The sequence below is a fragment of the Magnolia sinica genome, chromosome 18, assembly GCF_029962835.1.
Source record: "Magnolia sinica isolate HGM2019 chromosome 18, MsV1, whole genome shotgun sequence".
Taxonomy (NCBI): Eukaryota; Viridiplantae; Streptophyta; class Magnoliopsida; order Magnoliales; family Magnoliaceae; genus Magnolia; species Magnolia sinica.
This window is the reverse complement of record NC_080590.1, coordinates 40,629,125-40,654,047: the sequence shown is the minus strand read 5'-3', so window position 1 is coordinate 40,654,047 and position 24,923 is coordinate 40,629,125. Positions and strand designations below refer to the sequence as shown.

Here is a 24,923-nt window from a genome sequence, read left to right as displayed (position 1 = left end):
GACCGATCTGAATTGTACCCAATCCGATCCAACTCAGTTTCCCTGACCGAGTCGGACTCGGATTGGATTAGGCCCGTAGTGGTCCAGATCGATTCGAGTCAGATGACCCAGACTCGATTTCGGACTAAGTTGAGTTGAACCCAATCCGATCCGACTCTACACGATGCCCCACTCTACTCGCAGTGATGTATGAGCTTTATCCACGCCATCCATCCATTTTTTAAGATCATTTAGAGAATGATCCCAAAAATTTGGCACATCCAGAAATCCATCAGACCATACGACAGGAGCCAACTATTTCAATGACACCCACCATTGATTATTGAAACCTTCCCATGGGGGGGCATAATGTTTATTTGATATTCATAAGGTTACTTTGACGTGGATAATTTTATGGGGAGGTAGAACGTTTTAATGGTGGGAATAAAATCCCCATTGTGTGATCCACTTTAGCTTTGAATCTATCTAATTTTTGGGCTGGTAACCTAAAATGATCTTAAAAAATGGATGCACGGCGTGGATAAAACCGATACATCACGGTGTGCCCCACTCATCCCTGCCGGACAGATTATCGTCCAGGCGGGGGCAGGACGCAATCCGCTTCCCAATACATCCACGAAACCTTTATATTAAAAATAAAAAAAAATAAAAAAAAAAAACCAGATTTATTCTCTTTGGCCTTTTTCTCATCTGCTTTAGAAGAGAAGAAGAACTTTGAAGTTCGAAAGAGGCAGTTTCTTCTCTCCTTTTATAATTTCAGAAGCATTTTTTTCTTCTATTTTCTTCCTTCTGTTATTTTTATTTTTATTTTTATTTTATTATTATTTATTATTTATTATTTATTTATTATTATTATTATTTATTGTTATTTTCCTTTTTTCCAATTAGAGAGCGAAAAAAGAAGAAATTACATCGAATGTGATGGTGATGGTTTTTACTATGAATAATGCTCTATTTTGGGTGGGTAGAAAACGAAAGAATCGACCATTTTTTTTTTAATCTTTTCTTTCCTTTTTAAAATTGCAATCCTTATCTTATTGAGCTGATTACAATGTGCGTTTGCACTCATTTCAGTACATTGCGGTAACTCATCCATCTCGACCATCGCATCCATTCACACCTATCTGTATCGTCCAAATTGTGGGCCCTTTCATGGTTGGATCATCTCCTGAAGATCTCGGTGTTCTGACGAGCTTGATTGTTTGATTTTTTCAATTAGGGTATGAACTGCTTGCTGCCTGATTTCATTTTCCTCCCGACTGTCGATTCGATGGACAGACTCCAATTGACAGTTGGGATCATAGCATGCATTTCTGGATCGTTCAAATTTTGGGCCCTTTTGCGTTTGGCGAGCGGTGATCTGGCGGTTTTAATCGTTTGATTTTGCCAATTGGGTATGGACCACCGACCATCCATTCGATTGGCCAACGCCAATTGACGGTCAGGATCATCTGATCACTGCCGCTGTCTCGTTTCAGTCGTATGCTGCGTCTATAGTGGGGCCCGCGATTTGGATATGAATGGGTAAATGAGCTGCCGTGGTTTATGTGAGTTGTTGCATTCGCACATTGTATCCTAGACCCTAAAAGGTGGATAAGCTGATATTTACACCCCCTAATTTTGATGCATACACCACTTTCTTCCACTTTTGGTGTACTTGAATGGGGACTACTATAACACCAAAAAGTAGAAGAAAGGGGTGTATGCATCAATACCATCATTTGTTAAATGTACCTATCAAGGGATCTGTATCCTTGTTCTTGTTTTCATATTCAATTCTGTGGGTTCCAACACTCAAAACAATAATTCAAGACCCATAAGGTAATATCTCATACAAACGTGTGATCCGGATCACTCGGTTGACTTGTGCATACATTCTTCTTGTATTGTTCTTATCTGTATCTTCTATGTATCTTTCATACAATTTCTCAAAGGCTCCGCATCCAGCTTGTCCATATATATCAATTCATGTAACAGATTATAAATACATTATATTGAATTACATTCTTCGAAAGAGTTAGAGATAGGATATTTTAGGCAGCAACTTGCCTTGTATTACAAGCTGTTCTATTTTTAAATTTTACTTTACATGTCTATATAACTTGAGTTTTGAAGGGGAACCCATCTCACTTTTGTTTTTGGCAAGTCAGGTTTGGTGCTTTTGTTTGTTGAAGAGGAGCTTTCGTGTAGTAAGTAGTTTTTCTATAGCTTGATTGCTTCAATTATGAGCTCTTTCTTAATGTTGATGCTAGATCCCAGCTGGGTTTTCCAAAATACGTGTGTTTTTGGCTTTGGAAAGAGGTGGATTTTATTGGTATATTTGTGAAAATACCATTAGCATAGGTGGTTCGTTTACAAATATTTTAAGCTTCCTTAGTTATGGGATTATTATATTTGGGTATTGTTGAATTTTAATTAATTGAGGATATCTAGTTATTATATAACATGTTAGTGCATAAAAATGGTGATCTGTAAATGTTACAATACTCATTGCTGGAAGCTTTGTATTTGTTCGAATTTCAAATACTGAACATGGGTGTCTGATGTTTGGCATGGAAATTCTCGGAATATTATGAATATGGTAAATACCCAAATGATATATCATGTAACACAGTGAATTAAGAAACACACCTTTCAGAAAAAAAATGAAAACATTTATGTTTATGCAGTGGGATCTTTTGGGAAATCGTAAAGCAAAATTTGCAGAAACTTAAATACGCACTTGAAGGCAGCAAGTCATAGAAATGTAACGGGACAGTTGTAAACGTTCATAAATATTTCAGAGTTCTTTGTTCTAGCGCTGAATGTTTCTGTTATTGATAACGACCTCCTGAGTATAATCTTTGGGGCTTGCAAGAAGATTCCACTGTTAGTTACTAGTTTCATAGGCAGTTGTAGTTTGTAGGGTTTCCAGTGAATCCAATTTGCCTTGGTTGGTGTTGGTTCATATGATTCATTGCATAAATTCCTGAGTTTCCAGATTGGATTTGTTTGAATTCTCAGCATCTATTCATTCTCTTTGCTTACAAATCCTAGTTCTTCTATTCAAATAATCTTGAACTCCTATTTTGATCACACCTGCTAGCTTTGGAATTTGGGTAAATTTGTTGCTCAACAATTCACGAATTTTGATTAATTTGTTTGGAATGCAACTAGTGAATTGGGCCAAATTAAGAAATGAATTTGTGTGAATTTAGGAATTGGTAATTCATGAGTTGAATTAGCTAAGTTCGTCAGAATTAAAATTCCTTTTCCTTCTGGTAATCTCGGAATTGTGGTGCATCTTATTTCTTGTATGAGGTTCTAATTTATTAACTGTTGGTTTCCTGCAGTTTGAGGCCTGGGTCGGGAAAGGTTGATTTTAACCAAACCCGTCAAGATCAGATTCCTTTATGGGAATATGAGTTCAGTAAATGTGGGCATGATATCATATTTTTACCACATGTTACATGTTTCTAAAGATCGTTGAAAGAAACATATTTGTACAATGCCAAAACCTAGGGTCATATATGAGTCAGCAGCTTTGTTTGGATGCAGTATAGAATCGAATATCTAATGCAACTAGATCAAGGAATAAACTAATTGCAATGAAATTCAACATACCAGATTGAAGTTCGAACCACAAAAGAGAAAAAGAATGCAATGACTGGGAGCAAGCTCAACAGTCCTCTAGTCTTATATTATAGATCACTTCCCCCTTTAATGACTACCGTAGAGGAACAAAAGAATTTGCTCAAAGAGAATACCATTCAACTATGTCTTATTCCATAGGCCTAAGCCTCATTTATAATGAGTGCTTACATTCTTCAACGTAATCTATGGAATCGAAAAATATGATTCCTAGCTAGCCAACTCTAAAAGAAGAAAGAACATTAAGGTAAAAAATCTTCCTAATATAGAAATGAAAGAAAAGGAAATTAGAGATATGAAAGGAAAGTGGGCCTTTTTCTTATGCACACATGTGGAGAGTGCATGTGTAGGATATGGGGCGATTGCATCAATATTTCCAAATGACATTAATGTTTTTTATGTCTATTCTCTAGTCCAAAGCCCATACATCATTGTCTAGTTCCAGCTGGATCCAATTTCATGCTCCTATACCTAGGCAAGCTGAAATTCAATTCACCCTTCTTCCATGATTATTTGCCAGTTTTCAATTCGGAGTTATTTCTAGGGCATATGTAGTTCCGAACATATTGTGCTACACACCCTTCTCTAGGAAGTTTTTATTGAACTGGAAGCGCTCCAGTCCTACCAATACGACCATAAGCTATGGTGGTATTTGGCCGAAGTGGGGCTAACATGGTGTGTGTATCACATCCAACCTTTTATCAGATGCATCCCCTCAGGAACCCCAGAGCTTGAAAATCAACACAATCCAAAACTTTAGGATTTATAAGGTTCGGCAATATGCCTACTCCATGGGGCAGCAAAATAGAGTTTTATCCTTAACTAAAAACAAGATAAACCAAATTACAAGGCTTTTACCTCTCACTCCTACCACACAAAAAATCTGTCACCCAAAAAACCCCAAAAGATGCCATAGAAAAATATTGCTCTCTCTAAACCTGTGTTCCTTATATAGATAACACCGCAAGAGAAAGCCCTAACGAAAACCTAGGGAAACTAAGATTCACAAAGCACTAGAGGTGGGGAACCACACGTACGTATGTACGACCATTCAAAAAACCGTATGAGAGAGAGAGAGAGAGAGAGAGAGTTAAAGAGAGAGAAATGGGGAGAGAGGGTCTCCTGGTAGGAGATTCCTGGACATCCCTCCTACCAGGAGACGTCACATGATGTCAACAGGTCCACTTCGAAGTACTGGTATTGCTACAAATTTTGCTGCTCGAGGATACAGAAACAGTATCGATTTCACCGATAATATCGTCGATAACCGGAAATGTAGGGAAACATTGGGGAAACACAGGGAAAACTATAGAATTTTTCAGTGAAACTTCACGAAATGCTAAAATGTGGATTTCATATTTACGAATAAAAAAATTGTAAAAAAAAAAATGCATACACAATAAGTTTCCATTTTATGAGGGTCTAAAAGCATGTGTTGTCGTAAGAAACCAGTCCGACCATCCCATCCATTGCTTCTATCTAAACATCCATTGATATTTCATAATATCAACAACACGTGATGTTTCACCGAGATATCGTCAACAACTGAAAAGGAAATGAAAGATTATGGTCTCAATATCTTTCATATTTGCGATAATGATAATATCGCGATAGGATCGATATTATCATCAATAATTTGAACATTGTATACGACCATGCACACATAAAAAATATATTTTGAAATAGATTTTTTTAAAAATATTTTGGCGATATTATTGAAATATTGGCAATACATTGGTGATACAAGCGACACTTGGAATTTATACAATTGAAAATATTGGTGATACGTTGGTGATATCGATACACTGGAGATGCTTAGCGATACATCTCCAATACCTGGAATTTCTGAGCCTACCAATGTTATCAGTATCACCGAGCTGGAGATACGGATAATATCAGGAATATTTCAATAATATCGGGGATACTCCAAACAGTGGGTCCACCTGAGTTGCAGTGCAGCCTGATTTTTTTCCTGACCCTTCATACATGACAGATGAAGGCTTGGGGTCCTCTCTCAACTTGTCCCCTGTTATGTGGCCCACCTGAGTTTCTGTTTGGGCTGATTTTTGTGCACCGGGGGTTAACATTGAGGCGACCCACCTGATGGACAAGTTGGATGTCATGTATTCGTCACGTGGACTCCACTTCTTCCCAGTACCACCTAAGCTTATGGTTGTCACAGTCCAACCTATTTTCTTTTTGGGACACTGCCTATCCATGCTGTGGCTTACCAGATCAATAGTCTGACATTATAATGCAACAATATTTGCAGTTTCAATACGACCTTGCACATGTGATCCTGCTTGCTCCCATTTTTCAGTGAGGACTTTTAGTACCCAGACCACAATATTCCCTGTGCTTGTACAAGCCTGCTGAATATATGTTGGTTTCACTGTGTTTGCTTTTCCTCTTCAACTGCAATGAGGTTTTACTGCACCAATTATGCCTGTCCAACTATCTGTTTTTTTAGCACACACTTAACATTAATTGACATTTTCTTTTGGATGGTAGAAAACAGAAAATGGGTCAGTTGCTTTGCTGTATACAAGTTGATCAATCCACTGTAGCTATCAAGGAAAGGTTTGGTAAGTTTGACGAAGTTCTCGACCCAGGATGTCATTGCTTGCCGTGGTTTCTTGGTAGTCAAGTAGCTGGTCATCTATCACTGCGGCTGCAGCAATTGGATGTGCGATGCGAGACAAAGACAAAGGTTTGTCGCTTCTCTGAGTGTGATAATACTAGATATGCAAGAATACATGTTTTCTGAGATCTGATTTTTTTTTGTTCTGAGTGATATTCCTTTACCATTATGGGCATGCCCTTTAGTGCTTATGCGGTTCTATCTGCGTTTTTATACATTTTGTTACTGAAATTCATGTTCTCATGGGAGTTTAATCCAATTTGTCAGAAATATAAATATGTATTTCAGTCATTCCCAGGTCAGCCTTATTCTTTTGTCTTCTTATATCCCTCGGATGTATTTATACATTCCATTGGTAAGAGATTAGGTCGTATCTTTGTTGGCTGCGACTTCATTTGGCTATTTGTATGTTGTTTGTGCATGAAATTTTCATATGTTTTACTCACATGATTTCATATTGTTTTACCAAATCTTTTGATAGTCGTGTTGGACATCAACAATATTGCTAGATATTCTTCATTGTGCTTTATTTGGGGAAAAGATGTGTAAATGAACTGATAATAGTTTTTTTTTTAATGCGCACACACACCCCACATGGGTACTCAAACCCATGACCTCAGTGCTGAAACTCATTGTCTATTAGTGAGCCATGGGTTGGAACCTAAACTGATAATAGGATATGTATTTGAAACCATCTTTAGAAACCCAAGGGAAAAAAGTGTAAACCAAATTAGAAATAGAGCCCTGCTAAGCCCACACATGTGTGCAATAAGCTCATGATCTTGCCACACGTGCCAGCATGTCATGATAGATTGGAGATCCAATCCTTCCATGAGAATGGCACCACTATATTGATGCCCTTGACCAAGAATCAGATTGATCTACTGGTCAGGTGGGGTATAGTTTGCAAAACAAATGTACAGCTCTGAAAAAATTGGCTGAAGTTTTTAACCCATCCACATGTTTCCAATATTATGTCCCATATGCTGAGTGGACCAGATTTATTTCTTGGGAAAGCATGTGCAAGTTCAGACAAACCTGATGGATGGATTTGATCTCACACCTATGTTTCATGCAGGCACATGTGTGGCGTTATTGCACACACATTTTTGCTTAGCAGAGCTCTTAGATAATATCTATGAAAAGTGAAACAGTGAGTCAAAATTATCACAGCCTTGTCGAGTTGTGTAATATGGACCCAAGTTTAGACAGTGCTGGGTTCATAATAATATAGGCCAGGTCAGTGTTTTGCCTAAGAATTTCTTTTTAAACAAAGCTGCTGAGTTTTCTTGACCAGAAACTCAGTAAGCAACTAGTGGAGTAACTTGCATGAGCTGAGTTGACTAGAAAATTAGTGCAGTATATGGTTACACCAAGTTATCGCTCTTATTTTTAGTGAGAATTTTGTCTGATTGAGAAGCTTCCTGCCTAGTCCAAGTTGCATGCAGCTTTATGCTAGCAATTCAAGTTGGCTTGAATCGCTTGCCTAAGATGAATGGTATATGATTATTATTTTTATCTTTGCATGTAAAATCAATTGCGGGCAATCACATCTTTGTGGATTTCCGTGAGAGTGAATTTGAGTAAGTATAGAAGAAGGGTAACGATCCAGCGGGCTGAGTGCCTCAGAGATTAGATTATATCTTCGTTGACAGTGACTTCTTTTTGCTATTTTTAGGCTTCTTTTGCATGAAATTTTAATCTTTTTCCTCACATTATTTGACATTGTTTTGCCAAACTTTTCATAGTCGTGTTGGAAGCCAATAAAATTGCAAGATACTCTTCCTAGTGCTTTATCTGGGGAGTAGATGTGTAAATGAACTGGTAGTGTATAATGCACTTCAAACAATTTTAGAATTGCTATGAAGTACTTATAAATACATATTTGCATTGCTCAGTTTCTTGCTGACTCCTATGGCATTTGGGGGCTATAAAGTATGATACAGTTTTCGTACTGTTGTGGGAGATGCAATTTTTGGAGTCAAGCTTCCAATGCTCGTGATCATCTGATTTAGTTTCCAACACCATTCTTCCTATGTTCCTCCAACATTTCATTTGAAACAGTGATGTCATCATGGAAAGGCTAATCACCATGAGCTTTTGCTTATAAAAGTTGAACATATGTGGCTATGTATTTGTATCTGATAAATTCCATGTGCATGTGTGGTATTTGTGTGCATGTGCCAATATTCAATGCTTTATCATAGCTTCGTCTGCTATTTCTCCCAAGCCTGTGCTATATGCAGTGCTATGCATATTGATCATATCTTTTGCAAGAAACCCATCTTTTTGAGGTTGGGTGTGTCTGTCTTGCTCTACTTATGTAAGAAAAGGTCCGTAGAGTTATTATCTAGCATGAGTGTCTGGATTTATCCCCTTACTCTGAAGTTGTAAAGCCTAACAACCTGAGATGTACCACACAAAAATGCGGTACCAATAACCTAGTAACGTCAGTTGTAAACTTCTAGATCCCCTTTGTTTTGCATGGTTGTATTCTATGGTGCTTAGTAGTATCTTAAGGGATCCTACTACCTAGCATAAGCCTGTGTTTTTTTTTTTTCAATCTATTTATTCTTAGTCCCATGACATTTCTTTACCAAGGAATGATCACGTGCATTCCAGTAAAAAAAAGTGCCCCAATGTCATATGTGTTTGACATCTGAGTTGTGCAAGAGGTGAGCCCCACCATCGAGATCATCCAGAGAAAAGAGTATGCCTACCTGCCGATGTGATCCAAAAGGCATGTAGCCAACCTTGTGTGTGGGTTGGCCCGATTTATTACACTCAATGATTTTCAAGGACCACTACCTTTTGCATAGCTCAAATGTCAAACACGTGGCAGATTGGCACGTTTTAAGGAGTTGCATGCATGGGATGTATGTGATCATCTCTCTTCTTTTATTCAGCACACTATGGAGAAATGAAATCTCTAGTAATCTGTGGTGATTCTGCATCTGAAGGGTGCTTTAATGTCAAAAGTTGAGTTTCATATGGTTTGGCTTGAGGAGATAATGAGAATTCATGGAGCTCAATTATTTCTTATTGTATCCTGTGTGTTGAATAAACAAAATCACAATGATGTGGCTTCTGATCGGACTTAAATGATAGGTTTTAAAATATCATTGTAAGCAAACTGTTTTGAACTGGATGAATTATTGAGATGGCTCCCGAATCATACATTTTGAAGGAACTTGATTGCCCTTGTAAGCAGGATCACATAATTTGACTAGTGATTTTCACACGTCATGATTTGTGGCTTCACTTTAAAATTTTGGGCTACCCAGTTTAGCTTCTTTGTCCCAACCTGAGTTTGGGTCGGGCTGTCAAGGTCCTCTCTGGTTTGGGTTGGAAAATGCCAACCCAATTTGAAATCAAATTGGGTTCAGGTTGAGCAAATTCAGGTCAGGTTAGGTTGGGTTTGGAACCAACCCATGTATTTGGGTCGGGTTGGGTGCGATGTGGAGGAAGTCTGATTGGGTTTGGGTGGCCTCAGATCGGAATTCAGGTTGGGTCCTTTTGAGATCAGGTCGGGCTCGGGGACCCTCAACCCAACCCAACCTGCCCTTGTAGCATCCCTAGCGATCTTTCTTCTTTCTATAGAGATCACTAGCATTTGGTTGCTGTGTAATTTTAATATTGCTAAGCTCTATGATACCATATTATCTTGAATATAAATAGTCTGGATAACAGTTACATTTACACTATATATGAATATCCTGGTGTGCACAAGATAAGGAACATTATCCTTTTACCTTGCTTGACAGAAGCCATATTTCATGTCTATCAGTCAGAATGTGTATTTTCTCATATCCTAAATGAAAATGCACATGCTATTCACTTCCAAATTTACAGTGAAAAAGGGTACCATATATGTGACTTGTGTCTTCATTGTTCAGTTAGTAGTAGTACTCATTTCTTCTTCTTTGTTTCCTCTGCAGGATAATGTTTTTGTCAATGTCGTTGCATCTATCCAATACCGTGCCCTTGCTGATAAGGCGAATGATGCATTCTATAAACTCAGCAATACAAGGAGTCAAATCCAGGCATACGTGTTTGATGGTATGAATTGGAAACTTCAAATGTTCCTTGCGTATGCATATGTAGAGATTGACTACTGTATTGAGCGCATATCTCCAAGTTACATATCAGGGGCTGGATTTTTGTACACATGGCACATGTCGAGTTCCAAGTCGCCAATCATGTGACAGGACCCACTTTAGATGGCCAAAAAATCATAGACTGGATGATCCATACCATTAGTTTGGAGGACTTTTTAGGAAGGTGAGGAATGATCTACCAAAGTTCTGTTGATGGTACATTGCTTTCATTGTAAAAAGAACCTCCATTTGAAATGTTAGGATTGTCTAATCAATGTGAGTTTTGGCCTATGCCCATCCATGATGTCCCACAGAGTCGACATTTCAGACCCTTGTATAGGTGTTCCATGTGTACCAAAGTAGATCCACCAATAATGTAAGTGAAAGAAAGTGGTGACATGCTAGCTTTTCTCGAATGAAAATAGAATTTTGGTTCGTCCTTCTTCAGCCATCTCCTTTGGTAGAAAAACCTCAACTAGTTGAAACATTGCTGTCTTACACGAACCATGATATGTGATTTATGTGGGCTTTGGATTTCAGTGTGATCCAGTGGTTCAGATTGACTGGTTCCAACTGTGTATTGGCCCATTCTAGCAAAACTAGGAGCAGGCTTTAGAGTATATGGCTGTTGCAGTTTCATAATGCCTTCTTTTGAACCTTGGTTAAGGCTAGTGAGCCTCTCAAATAGCAACTCTCATATCTACAAAAATAACTTCCTGTTGATTGTGCATCAACCTGATGAAATATCTACAATCACAACCACCTGATGTCTCTTTGTCATTCCCTTTTATAGTTTTATCAGAGAGAATTACTTTGGGTCTGATAAAAAAGAAGGGGAAAAAAACATAGAATTTCGTGATAGTAATCGAGGGTTGACACAATTTTACATTTGGACATGTGCTTGTGATCGCTAACATTTGTGTGGAGAGAACTGAGATTGCTTATATTATTTTTCAGTAATTAGAGCTAGCGTCCCAAAGCTCAACCTGGACGATACTTTCGAGCAGAAGAATGACATTGCGAAAGCAGTTGAAGATGAACTTGAGAAGGTGCTCGATCTGTTATAATTATTTAGACATCTCCATGCATATTGACTGCAACTTCATTAAAGCCATTGCTTTCCTCTCTGTTCCACAGGCCATGTCTGCTTATGGGTTTGAGATTGTTCAGACCCTCATTGTTGATATAGAGCCAGATGAGCACGTGAAGCGAGCCATGAATGAAATCAATGCAGGTAATGCAAGTATTTTCTTGTAAGGACCTATTTGGATTAGCGGAATTTATAAAGTAGATTTGGAAAGAAAAATATCACATTTGAGGAAAACCATGGAAAAGAATCCTAAAAAGGTTGTTTGGTTTTGTTAATGTGATTTTCATGGAAAAGTGGAAAGGTCAAAGGTCAAAGAGTATTATCTCTCAAAAAATGTGGAAAACAGGATCATTAGGCTTTTGGTAGGAAAGGGAAATCACCTTTTTTTAGAGAAATCCATGGAAAGGAAAACCATTTTCCATTGGTTACTTTATTGTTGCAAGACTCACAACCGGCAGGAACATCACATCTGTGGAAAACGTTTTATTTCCCACAGTTGCTTTTTAGATTCGAACAATCCAAAGTGGCCCTGACTGTAAGATTCAGTCGCTTTTAAAAATTGCAACGTTTATTTTGCAATCCTACTTTCCTCTTGTTACTATTTATACACTGCTGATGTATTTTTAGATGTATTGCATGTATGATGCCCAATGGAGAGAATCAACTTTTCTTTCCTTTCTTTCTTTTTTTATTCAACCCAGCTATGGTATAGGTGGGCCACCTTCCAATGACAGTGGAAGCTATCATGGTACATGCCATGCCCCAATATCTCCTCCAGATGATCCTATCCCCATCTGATGAAATTGGACAATTGCAATCAATGGTTCAAATTTATTGGGACCTAAATCGAATGATTAGGATCATCTGATTTGAGAGACGTGGAGATGTTTCTCCTGTCCACCATGTGCCCACCCTATGATTGACTTGGATGGAAACAAAAGCTCCCTTGAGCATCATATATTTGCAGAAAGGTCTCACATGCAATTAGTTCTAGATTAAAAAATTCTGCAACTATCTGTGGGGCCCACCGTAGTGTATGTATGACATACAATCCATCCAACTGGCGTGCCTTATCATGAAAATAGGATGGCCCAAAAATCACGCCGATCCAATCCTCACGTGGGCCACATGAGAGAACACTGGACCACCACCCAAAAACATTGAAATTTGCGTGGTGGCCCACTTGACGGTTGGCTACCATACATACACCTTGGTGTGCCCCACACCCCTAATAGTTGTGGGTGAGACCTTCCTCATAATTGCTCGTGATTTTAATGCATTTCTAATTGTCCTAATATATTCTTCATTGAGTAATCAGCACCTACAACTGGTTGTTGGTTAGCTTAACACTCAACCTGGTTTCACAGGCTAATGCCTGATGCATGTGGGCATCCGAGCCTTTTATGTTAAATGTATATTCTTTATCTCATCTCATAAACCTCGTTTAATTTCTTGCAGCTGCAAGGCTTAGGGTGGCAGCGAATGAGAAGGCAGAAGCCGAGAAAATCCTGCAAATCAAGCGAGCTGAGGGTGAGGCAGAATCCAAGTATCTGTCAGGCTTGGGCATTGCCCGTCAGCGCCAAGCAATTGTGGATGGATTGAGAGACAGCGTCCTCGGCTTCTCTGTCAATGTGCCAGGGACAACGGCAAAGGACGTCATGGATATGGTTCTGGTTACTCAGTACTTCGACACGATGAAGGAGATTGGTGCGTCCTCCAAGTCTTCTGCCGTATTCATTCCCCATGGACCCGGAGCTGTCCGTGATGTTGCCAGTCAGATCCGTGACGGGTTGCTACAGGGATCCGCGCCCCACCAATAAATTTTAGTGTTTTGGCACAAACTATGTTGTGGGGTATGTGTTCGCAGACTCTTACCAAGTCTTTTGTGGGTTTTTTCTTCAGATGGTGATTGTTTGTTTCCTTTGCTTTTGCAAGGTCTAGTATATGTGTCGTTTGCCTGAATATGTGTTTATATTCTCCCAATTTTAATGACGTAAAAACCTGTAGAATTGTATATGTGGCTTCTCTCCCATTTGCTTGTATTTTTTGATATAGTAGCTTCACTCTCTTCAGCTTTATCACTAATTGCAACTTCTGCATCTTCATCCTCATCCTCATCCACTTGCCTCTTCAGTACACCTGCTCTACCTAGCTTAGGGCTCCTTTGGACCTTCAAAAGGGTGTTTGAGTCCTAAAGTCCATTTTGATCCAAGCAGCAATTGAAGATGTGTGTCTGGATGCACTTTGCAAACCCATCTCATCTCCCACTTGACAAAGTAGCGCTAAAATGCTGAGTAGCAAAAGCATGCGTCCAAACAGGCCCTTAGGTTGCATTTGGTTGTAACAAATATGATTAGTTATCATGATATTTTGTGATATTTGGTGCAACCAAATGCACCCATGAGGGATCAAGAATCAAAAGGTATGTATTGAGGTACATCGATTCGAGGTTGACATAATTCTTTTCCACCAGGTAGGCCTCATACATTTACTTGAAACAGATGAAATGTTATGTCACTGTGTTTAAGTTCAAAGCATTCTCCTCTCACAACATTTTCAACCCAAAGGTGATTTGCTTGGGGACACTCCCAAATGCGACCTAAACTCTTATCAACTCAAGATAAAAGTGGACTTGCTGAAGTAGCTGTTGATTTCCTTGTGTAGAATCATTTTTATCGTCTCTCGAAAAATGGAGTGCTCAAGCTTGCAGTTTTGGATTCTTGACATGGTCTCAAAGCCACCACCTTGGTGTTAATGAAACTGCAGTGTTACTGGTAGTGATTGGTGACTGAGAAACCACAATGTTGTGACTTCAGAGATCAGAGACCGAAATCTGCAGTATTACTGCAGCAATCCAAACTGCTTTAAAAAAAAAAAATCATTAGAAGAGATTACCTAGGACCTGTCATTGTATGATTATCTATATAACCTAATTTTCACAATATTTTTTCTCTGTGCAAAATGCTTTTAAAAGTGGGCTGTACATCAAAACTAGCATACAACAGGCTTGTATTGCAGTCTCTCTCTCTCTCTCTCTCTCTCTCTCTCTCTTAGCTGGGACATTATTATAAATTTGCGTGCATGTGGAATTCAGATATATTTCAGAAATATTCATTTTTCATTAGATGAAGTCTCATTTAATATTTAAAATGTTTTAAATTGAAATGGGTTGCACGCACAGCCAATATGTGAAGAGGATTGAAAATGGTTGCACTTCAAAGAGGTGCACTCGAAACAGTCTGCGCAATTAGGAATGTAATTGTTACTGCATCCATGCATCTCTTTGCTAGACCCGCGCCTACGTGAAGTGAATGCACACGTGTGGTAGGCAGCACATTTACACCCCACAGTACGTGCCAGTGGGGGCACAGATGCAATATCCAAACCATCCATCAGGAGGGTCCGACTTTATAAATCTTCCCTCTTAACTGAAACATGATCTGCCCATATGCATAGAATTAATAAAGCACAATGCATTATTGCGATTCTAGATGATAATAACTAATCACCTGCAAGCAATCATACTACAACTGGTGGTACCTGACCCCATCTTTTCTTGCCAACATCCTGCTTGCACAACTCTACCAGACCAGACCATCATCCCCTCCACATAAACCAAGTAACCATTATGACCTCTTCAACCCACCTGTTGGCCCCCACCTGATGCATAATCCAGCCACATTTTGGGCTGGGCGTGTTAAATCCCTCCGCAATTGACTACTGGATCAGCACCGCATGCTGCTTTCACTTTCTCCATTGTTCTAATTTCTATAGGTATCTTCCCGTTGCTCCATCCATAAATGGACCCCACCAGAAGAAAATAACCAAAAATAATCCAAATTGAGCATTTATAAACACAAACCATCTTCCAAAACACCCACCTTTTTAAGGAGTGGCTGCCTTACCTCGCATGCAGCCAGGGGCTGAAAATTGATATCACCATTATCATGGACCCTTCTGTAAATAATCAATTAATACAGACTGATTTTCTGACCCCAGCTATCCTATCAGCAGCATTTCAAGTTAATTTCATGCGCCAAAAAGCTAAAGAATCACATTCAGCTGCTGGGCTAAGTTCATCAAATCAACCTGGTTTTTATAAAAAAAAAAAAAAAAAAGAACGGCCCAGACAGTTGCCATGGACCCTAGAAGGCAGCCCAAGAATAGCAGGGACTTGCAAACATCCCATATCACCAAAGGGTGAATGGTAGACCAGCTCCCACAATCAAAACTAGCAAATGATGGCGCTTGCCCATGTGTCCATGCAAATAGACGCTTTCTCCACTGTGAGCAAGGCTACCAAACCTCTCACACATGATACTAGTGGACAGGACAACCATACACAAACACCAAACATGCCAACATCGACACCCATGTGCAAGAGATAGGTCGTTCATCAAGCAAATGGCACCGTACAGGTGGGTCCATTCTCCAGATGAGTTATCCTTAACAACCCCATTCATACCACACCCAGCCTAGCTGAAGAGTGGATTGGTTTGATGTTTGGGCTAGAGCACATTAATCATCAGACCCACCTGAGTGTTCAACGTCATGCAGATATAACACAGACTAAAGGGGGTAAAAAAGAATACAACAAAGGGGCAAAATAAGACTACTTAAAAACCAGCATCGCTGGTACCCCACCAGAGGGGGGAAAAAAATGATCCAGGCCAGCGTTGATCACACCTCAAAAGAGGGAAAAGGAAAGTCTAAGAGAAGAGAGGTCCAGGCAGAGGTCCTGACCGTTGGCCAGAGTTATTTTTACAGGCCCCTATCATCAAGACCAAATCACGCAGTGTCCAGCATCATCATTATCATTGCTTTCAAAAGAGCAAAGACAAAAAAGCAACCAAAGAAAAAAGAGCTCTTGATCTAGTCTCCCTTTTTTTTTCTTTTTTTTTTTTTCGTTTACCTTATTGCATTCCGCACCATATGCAAATGGGTGGAGGCATTTCTTCTCTCCCTAAGCTAGGTCTCTCTCCTTGTGTCCCATGGTCAGTCTTTCTTTAGGGCTTGAGTGCCAAGGCCAACCCTATCTTCGCGCTCTTCTCAATGGCCCGGGTGTCCACCTCTCCGGAGATGGTGAAGAGTGACTTGGGCCTCCACTCGTGCTGAATGAGGGCGCTCGCCTTGCCGTAGTTGTTGACCCGGGCCTTGACGTTGGTCAAGGGATCCAGGGCATGCTGGGTACCGATTGTGAGGGTGTTCTCGTTGCTTGTGAAGCTGTGGGACAGCTCCGCACCCACAGCCGTGCTTGTCAGTGGGCGCACTGTGTGGTAGTAGGATGCCTTCAGGTTGTCTCCCTTGTCATTCCTGCAATATGGACCCACATCCAGCAGGCTTAGTTTCTCATTTTCTAATGTTGTTTGGACCGGGCAAGTCTGAAATGCCCATCATTTTTTGAAGGACATGCTCCAGTGGTACTGGGCATATGTGGGTCCCATGTGATGCAAGCTTAGAATCCCACGACCATAAAATCAAGTTGATCCATGAATCAGGTGATCCAACCCACAGCAAACAAGTTTGGACTTGGGAGGGGATGTCAAGCCTTGATTTGTGTGGAGGGCCCACTATTTGCATAGATAAAATATGGGCCACTCGACCATTCGTCTCATCTGGATTATGGGTCAGGCTGAAAATCCGGCTGTTTTGAAATTCATGTGAGGCCCTGTGTAAATCAAGGGTGGGCATCCCTCCTCCCATTGTTCCGTTTTGTGACCGGGCTGAGATTTGGCATATGGGATTAAAGTGAGGTGACACATCTGATGGATGGGTTGGGTGGCCTCCAAACATCACATGGGCCCCAAATCTACCACCCAAGCACACCCCATTTTTCAAAATGACAGTTACTCATACACCTAGCAATTGGCATACAGGTATTACAACCCAGGCTACCCAAATTATCAGCCTCACGGTCAGTCAAGCATAGCCCAAAAATCAGCCCCATAAGATGATCATAGTTCCGTTTGATCATCCCAGTTAATCTGGATCATACCCCAAATTATTATTAGCCATTCATTTGGTGGGGCACTAATCAGACGTGATCATTCAATGAAAATAATTTTGACACTATGCTCCATCCATAGCAGACCAAAACTGTGAATTCAAATGACAACCAAACACAAGGCAGAGAATTGTGTCCCCTTAATTATTCCTAAAAACACAAGGAGACTTCTTGAAGGATTGAATCCACTCACAAGGTCAAAGAAGCAATGAGATCGGCATTGGAGAAGCTCAACCCTGCATTGTACTTGGTGAAGTTGCCCGACGCAGTGTCGAAAGAGAGGTCAGCTCCGACAGAAAGAACATTGCTCCCAACCACACCAGAAAAGTTGACGACGGGGTTTGCAGTCAAACCAATGCTTGTGGTGATCCCTGCATAGTCGTGCAAGTATTGCAGTTCCACCTGCAACCACAAACGCTAAGGTTTCAAATCGACGTGAACAAAGGTTCTAATGCCAAACCTACCATTGATGGATGCATTCAAACCCAGATAGCAGGCATGACAAACAAGAAATGAAAACTTTGAACATAGATGGATGCACTCAAACCCATAGATGAGGCACGACAAGAGAACTAATAAAACCCTGAACATAGTGGATGATACAAAAAATAAAAAATAAAAATAGTGGATGATACATTCATGCTTGGAAGTATAAAAAATAAATGGGATTTGGAGCCCTACGAAGAGCACCGTTCAACTGAAGCCTCGGTTGTTCCTTTGGTTCACCCATTTGCATGACAAATTAAGTGCTCAGTGTTGTTATGCATTATACGCTAATCTCATGGGCCCATACTTTATGCTTTCATGAATGAATATTTAGTAACTATTTTCTTAGTGTAGGCCTCATATTCTCCACTCACATGCATCTCAAAACCATATTTGCTTGGTTAGAAGTTACACGGCTGTTAGCTTAGTATGGGTACAAGTATCTAACATGGAAACGATTGACAACAATGGACCATCTAAATCCAAAATCTTGGAAGGTGGTGTCTGGGCTAGGTTTAATTGCATTTCAAAGGTGTAATCATGTTAAAATAACCCCCAAAAATATTGTGATTATGGGCTTGTGGCCACATTGGTGCAGTTCATCCTATGTTCTTTATGACTGGTGCATCTGGAGTTCTAAACCCAGGTAGATCTACAGTTCCAGACACAAAGAAGGGGGATCTCTTGTCATTATCAAACATACATGTACCCAAACTGCATGGTGCAGTTTTTCTTAAGGATGAAAGTATCATGGTAACTCCTCAACAGTATAAAATTTACGAATTCCACCATGAAGCTAAATAATCTCATGTGATTAATCAGTTCACTCAGTTTAAACCATCATAAGTATAAGTGGTACAAAAGCACATCCATTTACATATTCACGTTGGCCTAGACATCAACCAATCTTTCTTCAATAACTGATCATCTGCTGCCAGTGTTTTCAGTAGTGCTTGTAGCGTAGTGGTAGCGTGTGCTACGTAGCGTAGCTCTGCCATAGTGCTACGTAGCATGCCAAATAGCGTAAATCCCCTGTAGCGTCGTAGCGTACACTACGGTCGCGTAGCGTGTAGCACAAGTAGCGTGCGCTACGCTGTAGTTTTTTTTTTTTTCTTTGTTATAAATAGTTGTGAACTCACACCACAACTACTTAAGTTACTTTTAAATAAATAAATAAATAAAAACAGTCGAATAGGGTATTCAAAACCCCTTGGAAACCTACGCCGAACACAACATCCTCTCCCCCCTCTTCAATCTTGCGATCCAAAAGTCCATCGAAGGGGCTTCTTTGGCCAATTGGCAGAGACTATAAGGAGGTCCATTGGTGCAATTTCATGATCATTGGAGAAGAAATGAAGGAGAAATCAGATTTCCCCAATTCCGGTTCCCGTCAACTATGAAGCTTCAAATTTTAGAGTTTTCATTAATTGAATCTCATCTTGAGACAACAATAGGTACGTTTGTTCCCCTTGGTGAGTTTCTTTCGATATGCAATGAAAATAACTTGTTATTTTGAGTTTTTTTTTCTAATTTTTCCCTTTTTAAAATGCCGAATGCCGGTTTCTGTGCATTTTTTGTTCTTTATCATTTTTTTCATTTATTTTTAAATATCTCTGTGGCTATCCATTGTTTTCTATGGTATGGCCCACGTGAGGCCCGCTGAGGAATGCGACATTTGTATTGTACTTGATGCTCTTAACTGTGGGATTTTTATTTTGAAGAATGTGACATTTATACACACACACACACACACATGCTTTTTTCTTACTATTTATAATATTTTTCTTTTTTAAAAATAAAAAATATAAGTATTGTGTAGCTTACGCTACACGCTACGCTATTTCGCTACACACTACTGAGGGTTGAACGCTACGCAACACACTACCGCTATTTAAAACAGTCTGCTGCTATTTCATTTTCTCTTAATCTCTACTATGAGCATAAAGGTGTTTGTTTGCAACCGTTACAAATCAAAACATTCAACTTGGTTTGAGGAATACTGAGCATGAATGCTAAAAAAAACTGACATTTTATAAGAATGTCATTTGGAGATAGTAACCATTCTTGGAATTGAGAGAGTATGAAGTAGACATGAACAATAAACAATAACAAAAACAATAATGCATCTGATGCAACTGGAAGGAAAAGTACCAGGAAATGAACAATAAACAATATGATATTGCAATCCTCCAAGAAAGAAATTGTGAACCATTTCACATTTGACAAGGAACACGAAGAGAAAAGGTGACATGCTCTGCTTTTTCCAGTAGTAGCAAATGGGAAAATGTTAACCATGCAATAACAACAATACAGAAGCATATCATTCCAGTCAAAGAATGCATAGATAGTCTTTTATACAACCCAAAAATAAGAAAACATACTAAGTGTAAATAGAAGGTTGCGAAGGACCAGAATAGCCACAACTGACATCACAGTGCAATTTATGGATAAAAGTCTTACTTCCTAGGAATGTTCATATCAGCCACATAAATGAATGGAAACTTCTATTCAAATTAACAAGCAACAACCTTACATAAGCTAAACTGTTGAGGTGTTCTTCTGGTTCATAAAAGCAACAAAAAAAAAAAAAAAATCACTCCTTACAACACTGAAATTAGAACTTATAAATGTCAGGAAAAGTGCAAAGAAAATCCCTTACCTTGCCAGACTTTTGATCAGGAACAATGAAGCTAAAAATTGTCTTGAGCCCGGGCGCAGGTTCATTGACCGTAATCGTTGTAAAAAGCTGGAGCAAAATCCAATAACACTATCAACCAAACAATCTAAGGCATCACATAAGATATCATTCAATCCCAAATGAGCATCAGTGGAAAGGTGAGTATCACATAGTCATTTCTTAAGAACTGTTTTCTAGTATTACAAAAAATAAATAAATAAATAAATAAATATATAAAATTTAAACGTGTACCGAGAAATGGATGCATATCGCCAGATGACATGTCAACAGTTATGTTCAAAGATATGGTCCAACAGAGCGGAATTGAAAGACGGTACTTACAAGAACACAGAACAAATAATATATTATAACAGTCAATCAAAAGAACCTTATATTGTAAATAATATAATATAATACACTAGTGTCCTACATCATACACTTAGCATGCTTGCCATGCCATGAGAAAAGGTAATGGATGGACACATTGTATTTAATGGTTGTATAGCCCTTGTAAGGTTCATAAAGAATGCAGTGAGAAAAGTTATTGGGCACCTCACATCCATGTCTAACACATGCGTCGACATCATTGCCTTAGTAACATAATCTCTTTTTATTTTCGGGTTCACTACTGGAACTTATAGTGCAATGGGACAATCTGGAGTCTTCCTCTACAAGGAGGAAGGAAATGTATACATTTCACTAGGAAAAAAAAAAAAAGATAAGGTCCGCTGAAAGTCTGAAACAGATGTCTCTTACATTAGAGTTTGTGTCCACTTTGATGTCAGTTGTGATGTTCTTGTTCTTCAGCTGAGTATTGATGTCAGCTAAAAACAGTTCACCTTTCTTTATTCCAGTTGAAGTAATTGCCTGCAATTTAACAAAGAGACTGTCAAAACATGAGCATGCCAGAATATAACTGCTCTCGTAGTGCTCAGTGCACAGTATTTGCACTGCAAACTCATCTCCTTTTTTTCTCATTCCATGTGCAACTGATTTTTGTGTTGTCCATAGAAAAATACACATACTCAACCAAACGATAATAGATGAAACACAATAGAATGGAAACACACACACAAAAAAAAAAAAAAGGCTAATGGACTGCATAATCACAGGGAAAACCAGAAATGTGTCAGTGTTGAGTGCTGATATCTGTAATCTGTTTGCCACTTAGCTGCAAGTTAATATCCATTTTGTACAGGCATGTATCATCTAACATAAACTTCCTAAAATTGGAAAAAAAAAAAAAGAAAAAGAAAAGAGGCGAATACAAAGTACATTCATAATTATAAACAACATCAATGTGACAATACAAAGTTTTTAACTAATTTAAACAATCGAAACCTAAATGGTCCAATATTTTTGCAACTAAGCATTCCAGTCTTTGGATCACTTAAAGCACATAATGAAAACTTCAAAACATAAAAGAACGGCCCAAAAAAGAAAAGGCAAAACAGCTAAAAAATGACTTATAATTGCCCTTGATAACAGAAGCTTAATAAAACTCAAACAATACCTGAATTAGAAAGTTAAATGGTGGATATCTAGACTTCTCAAAAAAAAAAAAAAAAAAACAACTGACTGATCGCTGAGAATACAAATTGTGGATTCCACAGGGCTTTTCGATGTTGACGTCTTGGATTCTCTCTATCCAAACTGGCCCTTAACATGATCAGCATTTACTAACACAAGGTGAAATCTGGCATTGTCTATTAAAAAGGGAGAAGTCTGAGAATACAAATTTTCTTCTTTATCTGGTGCACTGCACTCAAATTGGAATGCATAATAATGGACCATGATTCAGACCATCCAAACCATCAGTCTCAAACAGTGGTTGAATCACCATCACAAAATGCACGAGTTGGATGGTACAATACTACCCATCCAAATCACTAGACTTTTTGCTTGCGAGATCATTGTGCAGCGAACCAAACATGGTTTGCTGTGACTCTGCCGTACAAGTAGCTATACAGTTAGTGAATCCAGAATGCCAAAGTGATGGTGCTATGACAGATGGCCCAAGGTACAAAACCCACTCCAGCATCTACCAACAGACTTTTCTCTTCTGCACCATCCATTTGAATGCCCCAAGTCGACGGCTGGGATTTCAGCCAGTGCATTTGGACCCACCAGACAGACAGTCAAGATCATCTACAGTACAACCCCATGCACCAAGAAGAGGCAACTGTAGATGCATGGTTCGTTGAGCGACATGTCAGAATTGGCCTCAAACTATTTTCCACCATTCATACACTAAAAATTCTCCAACCGTGGTCCACCACATTGGGACCCATCCAACAGACGGTTCTGAATAACAGACGACGTCATACATCCACCTCCAAAATACAAAATTCCGGCGCGTGATAGAACAAAACGCAAAAACACAACTCCTTAACAAAATCCATTGCACAGCGCGCCGGGCAAGTGGGGCCCATGGTTTAGCAATCAAGACCATTGCTGGCCCTACTGCCGAACATCCACACAGCAAAAACCTTCCAGATATACGAAATCCTAACCCTACAATATCCGGCCAACGAATACACGATTCAGAAATAAAACACGCCATTGGTTCCCATTACACTTACACAAAATGAACGGCCACAAAAACATCATATAGCTAGGATCTTCCAATCGGGGGAGGTTTCTGTGCATGGGCCATCCAAAGTGAGGATCCTCATTTCAACGGCTTGGATCACAAAACCATGGGTCCCACCCGTACAAATTCCATAATGAGAGAGAGAGGGAGGGAGAGAGAGAGAGCTCACAACGCCAGTGGAAGTATAGGTGGTAACGGTGAATTTCTGCTCGCACTGGTAATCCTTATACAGAAGATCTATCAAATGAAAAAAGGAAAAAAAAAAATCAAGAAAAATGCATTTCAAGAACAGAAAATCATAAGGAAAAAAAAAAACATTTTCAGAGAAAAATCAAACCTCTCGCTTTCTTTCCAATATCTGAGTAGAGACCCGGACCCTTCGACATTTTCTTCCTTCCTTTTTACAAAAACGAGGAGAAAAAACGCAAAGAGAGCGAGAGCGAGAGAGCAAGAGAAGAAAACCCTAATCTATACAGGTCCTGTTTTGGTCGTGGGAGGGGCTATAAGGGATTTGTTTATTTCGAGAGGGGAATCTAGGCCGTTCAATTGAAAACATGGAAAAATCTTTGCTGCATCTGCCGTTGATTTCTTTTGGGGTTTTTCGGCCACTGACTAGAGAAATGACGTGGCGTTTTATTCGGCTTGCGTGCCTCGCAGCTCAGGCGCCCGGATTAGGTACTACCCCACTTGTTTAGAGCTCCGTACAGGCGTAGGCTACAAGTACCACTGAGGGGCCACCGTGATGTACGAATGTTATCCGCACCGTTAATCTATTTTTTCATATTATTTTAAAATACTAGAACAAAAATGAGATAGATCCAAATATCAAGTGGAACACACCACAGGAAGAAGCGGTACTATGGATGCCCACCATTGAAACCTTTTTAGGGTCTACTGTGTTTTTTATTTGCCATCCAACCTATTTATATGTACATATACACATGATGAAGTGAAAAAATAAATATCATCTTGATCCAGAACTTCCGTGGCCCCCAAGAATTTTTCAACGGTAGGAATTTAATATTCATTTTGTGATCCATTTGAATTTTTACTTTTAATATTTTTCATTTTGTAACCTAAAATGATATTTAAAAATGGATGAACGGTGTGGATAAAATTCATATATCAATTTGACCCGTCAGTGGCCCTGTGAGCCTTCGCATGTCTCAAGCTACGAACCGGCGGGGGTTGTACTAAATCTGATGCGCCCCGCAGCGCAGGCTATTCGCTCGAGGGAGAAATCAATAAAGACCAACACTGGATTCGCTCGCGTGAGAATGATAGGTTTCTTCGCATTGCATGTGTGAAATTCAATTAAGTTTTACGGATCGGTTCCATCAATAGAGTCAAATATTTTAATCTTATTTTTATTAACAATAATTTATTTTATTTTTATTACAATAATTACAACAGAATTGATAAGGCATGAACATTTTAAATATTTAACAATTTATATATTTATTTTATTGTAAATGTACGACACATTGCATTAGTTTCTAGAAGAAACGCATTCTTCCCAAGCGCGAGATTCTCGTTTGATTATCCGGTGAGAACCGCGAGCTCCCTGTAAAACATAGGAAGCAGATTGGAGAGTGTTTCCGACACCAGCTATGTAGCTAGTGCATTGACGTCATGAAGTTCCGTTGGTCTCATCACGAGGTATGTGTTATATCCAAACCGTCCATTCATTTGGCGAGATCGTGTT

At 39.3% G+C, this 24,923-nt stretch overlaps 2 protein-coding genes across 6 annotated transcripts; one reads left to right on the top strand and one right to left on the bottom strand.

The window, feature by feature from the left end:
- Positions 1-670: 670 nt before the first annotated feature.
- LOC131233340 (hypersensitive-induced response protein-like protein 1) lies at positions 671-13,536 on the top strand. Of its 5 annotated transcripts, none has more exons than XM_058230028.1 (7): positions 671-730; positions 2,151-2,189; positions 6,142-6,340; positions 10,210-10,330; positions 11,326-11,417; positions 11,506-11,602; positions 12,917-13,536. In XM_058230028.1, the coding sequence occupies exons 3-7, from the start codon at positions 6,152-6,154 to the stop codon at positions 13,276-13,278; spliced, it is 861 nt and encodes a 286-aa protein (XP_058086011.1). In that variant the 5' UTR covers positions 671-730; positions 2,151-2,189; positions 6,142-6,151; the 3' UTR covers positions 13,279-13,536. The 5 variants fall into 5 exon arrangements, with proteins under 5 accessions (XP_058086011.1, XP_058086013.1, XP_058086010.1 ...); XM_058230027.1 differs by lacking the exon at positions 671-730 and adding an exon at positions 1,893-2,137 and having other exon boundaries at positions 2,171-2,189; XM_058230030.1 differs by lacking the exons at positions 671-730; positions 2,151-2,189 and adding an exon at positions 1,676-1,821.
- A 2,514-nt stretch (positions 13,537-16,050) lies between these two features.
- Positions 16,051-23,727, bottom strand: LOC131232558 (mitochondrial outer membrane protein porin of 36 kDa-like). The gene is made up of 6 exons (XM_058228870.1): positions 23,556-23,727; positions 23,388-23,455; positions 21,382-21,492; positions 20,608-20,694; positions 17,656-17,864; positions 16,051-16,771 (listed from the first exon to the last, which is right to left on the bottom strand). Exons 1-6 carry the CDS (start codon positions 23,602-23,604, stop codon positions 16,465-16,467), a joined length of 831 nt encoding a protein of 276 aa, XP_058084853.1. The 5' UTR covers positions 23,605-23,727; the 3' UTR covers positions 16,051-16,464.
- Positions 23,728-24,923: the final 1,196 nt, after the last annotated feature.

Excerpts from the sequence above, each read along its gene's own strand:
- LOC131233340 (XM_058230028.1), top strand. The coding sequence starts at position 6,152 with ATGGGTCAGTTGCTTTGCTGTATACAAGTTGATCAATCCACTGTAGCT. Across the intron at positions 6,341-10,209 it reads GATGCGAGACAAAGACAAAG|GATAATGTTTTTGTCAATGT; the intron begins GTTTGTCGCTTC and ends TTTCCTCTGCAG. Across the intron at positions 10,331-11,325 it reads CCAGGCATACGTGTTTGATG|TAATTAGAGCTAGCGTCCCA; the intron begins GTATGAATTGGA and ends ATTATTTTTCAG.
- LOC131232558 (XM_058228870.1), bottom strand. The coding sequence starts at position 23,604 with ATGTCGAAGGGTCCGGGTCTCTACTCAGATATTGGAAAGAAAGCGAGA. Across the intron at positions 21,493-23,387 it reads CCTATACTTCCACTGGCGTT|GCAATTACTTCAACTGGAAT; the intron begins GTGAGCTCTCTC and ends GTTAAATTGCAG. Across the intron at positions 20,695-21,381 it reads AAGTGGACACAAACTCTAAT|CTTTTTACAACGATTACGGT; the intron begins GTAAGAGACATC and ends ATTTTGCTCCAG.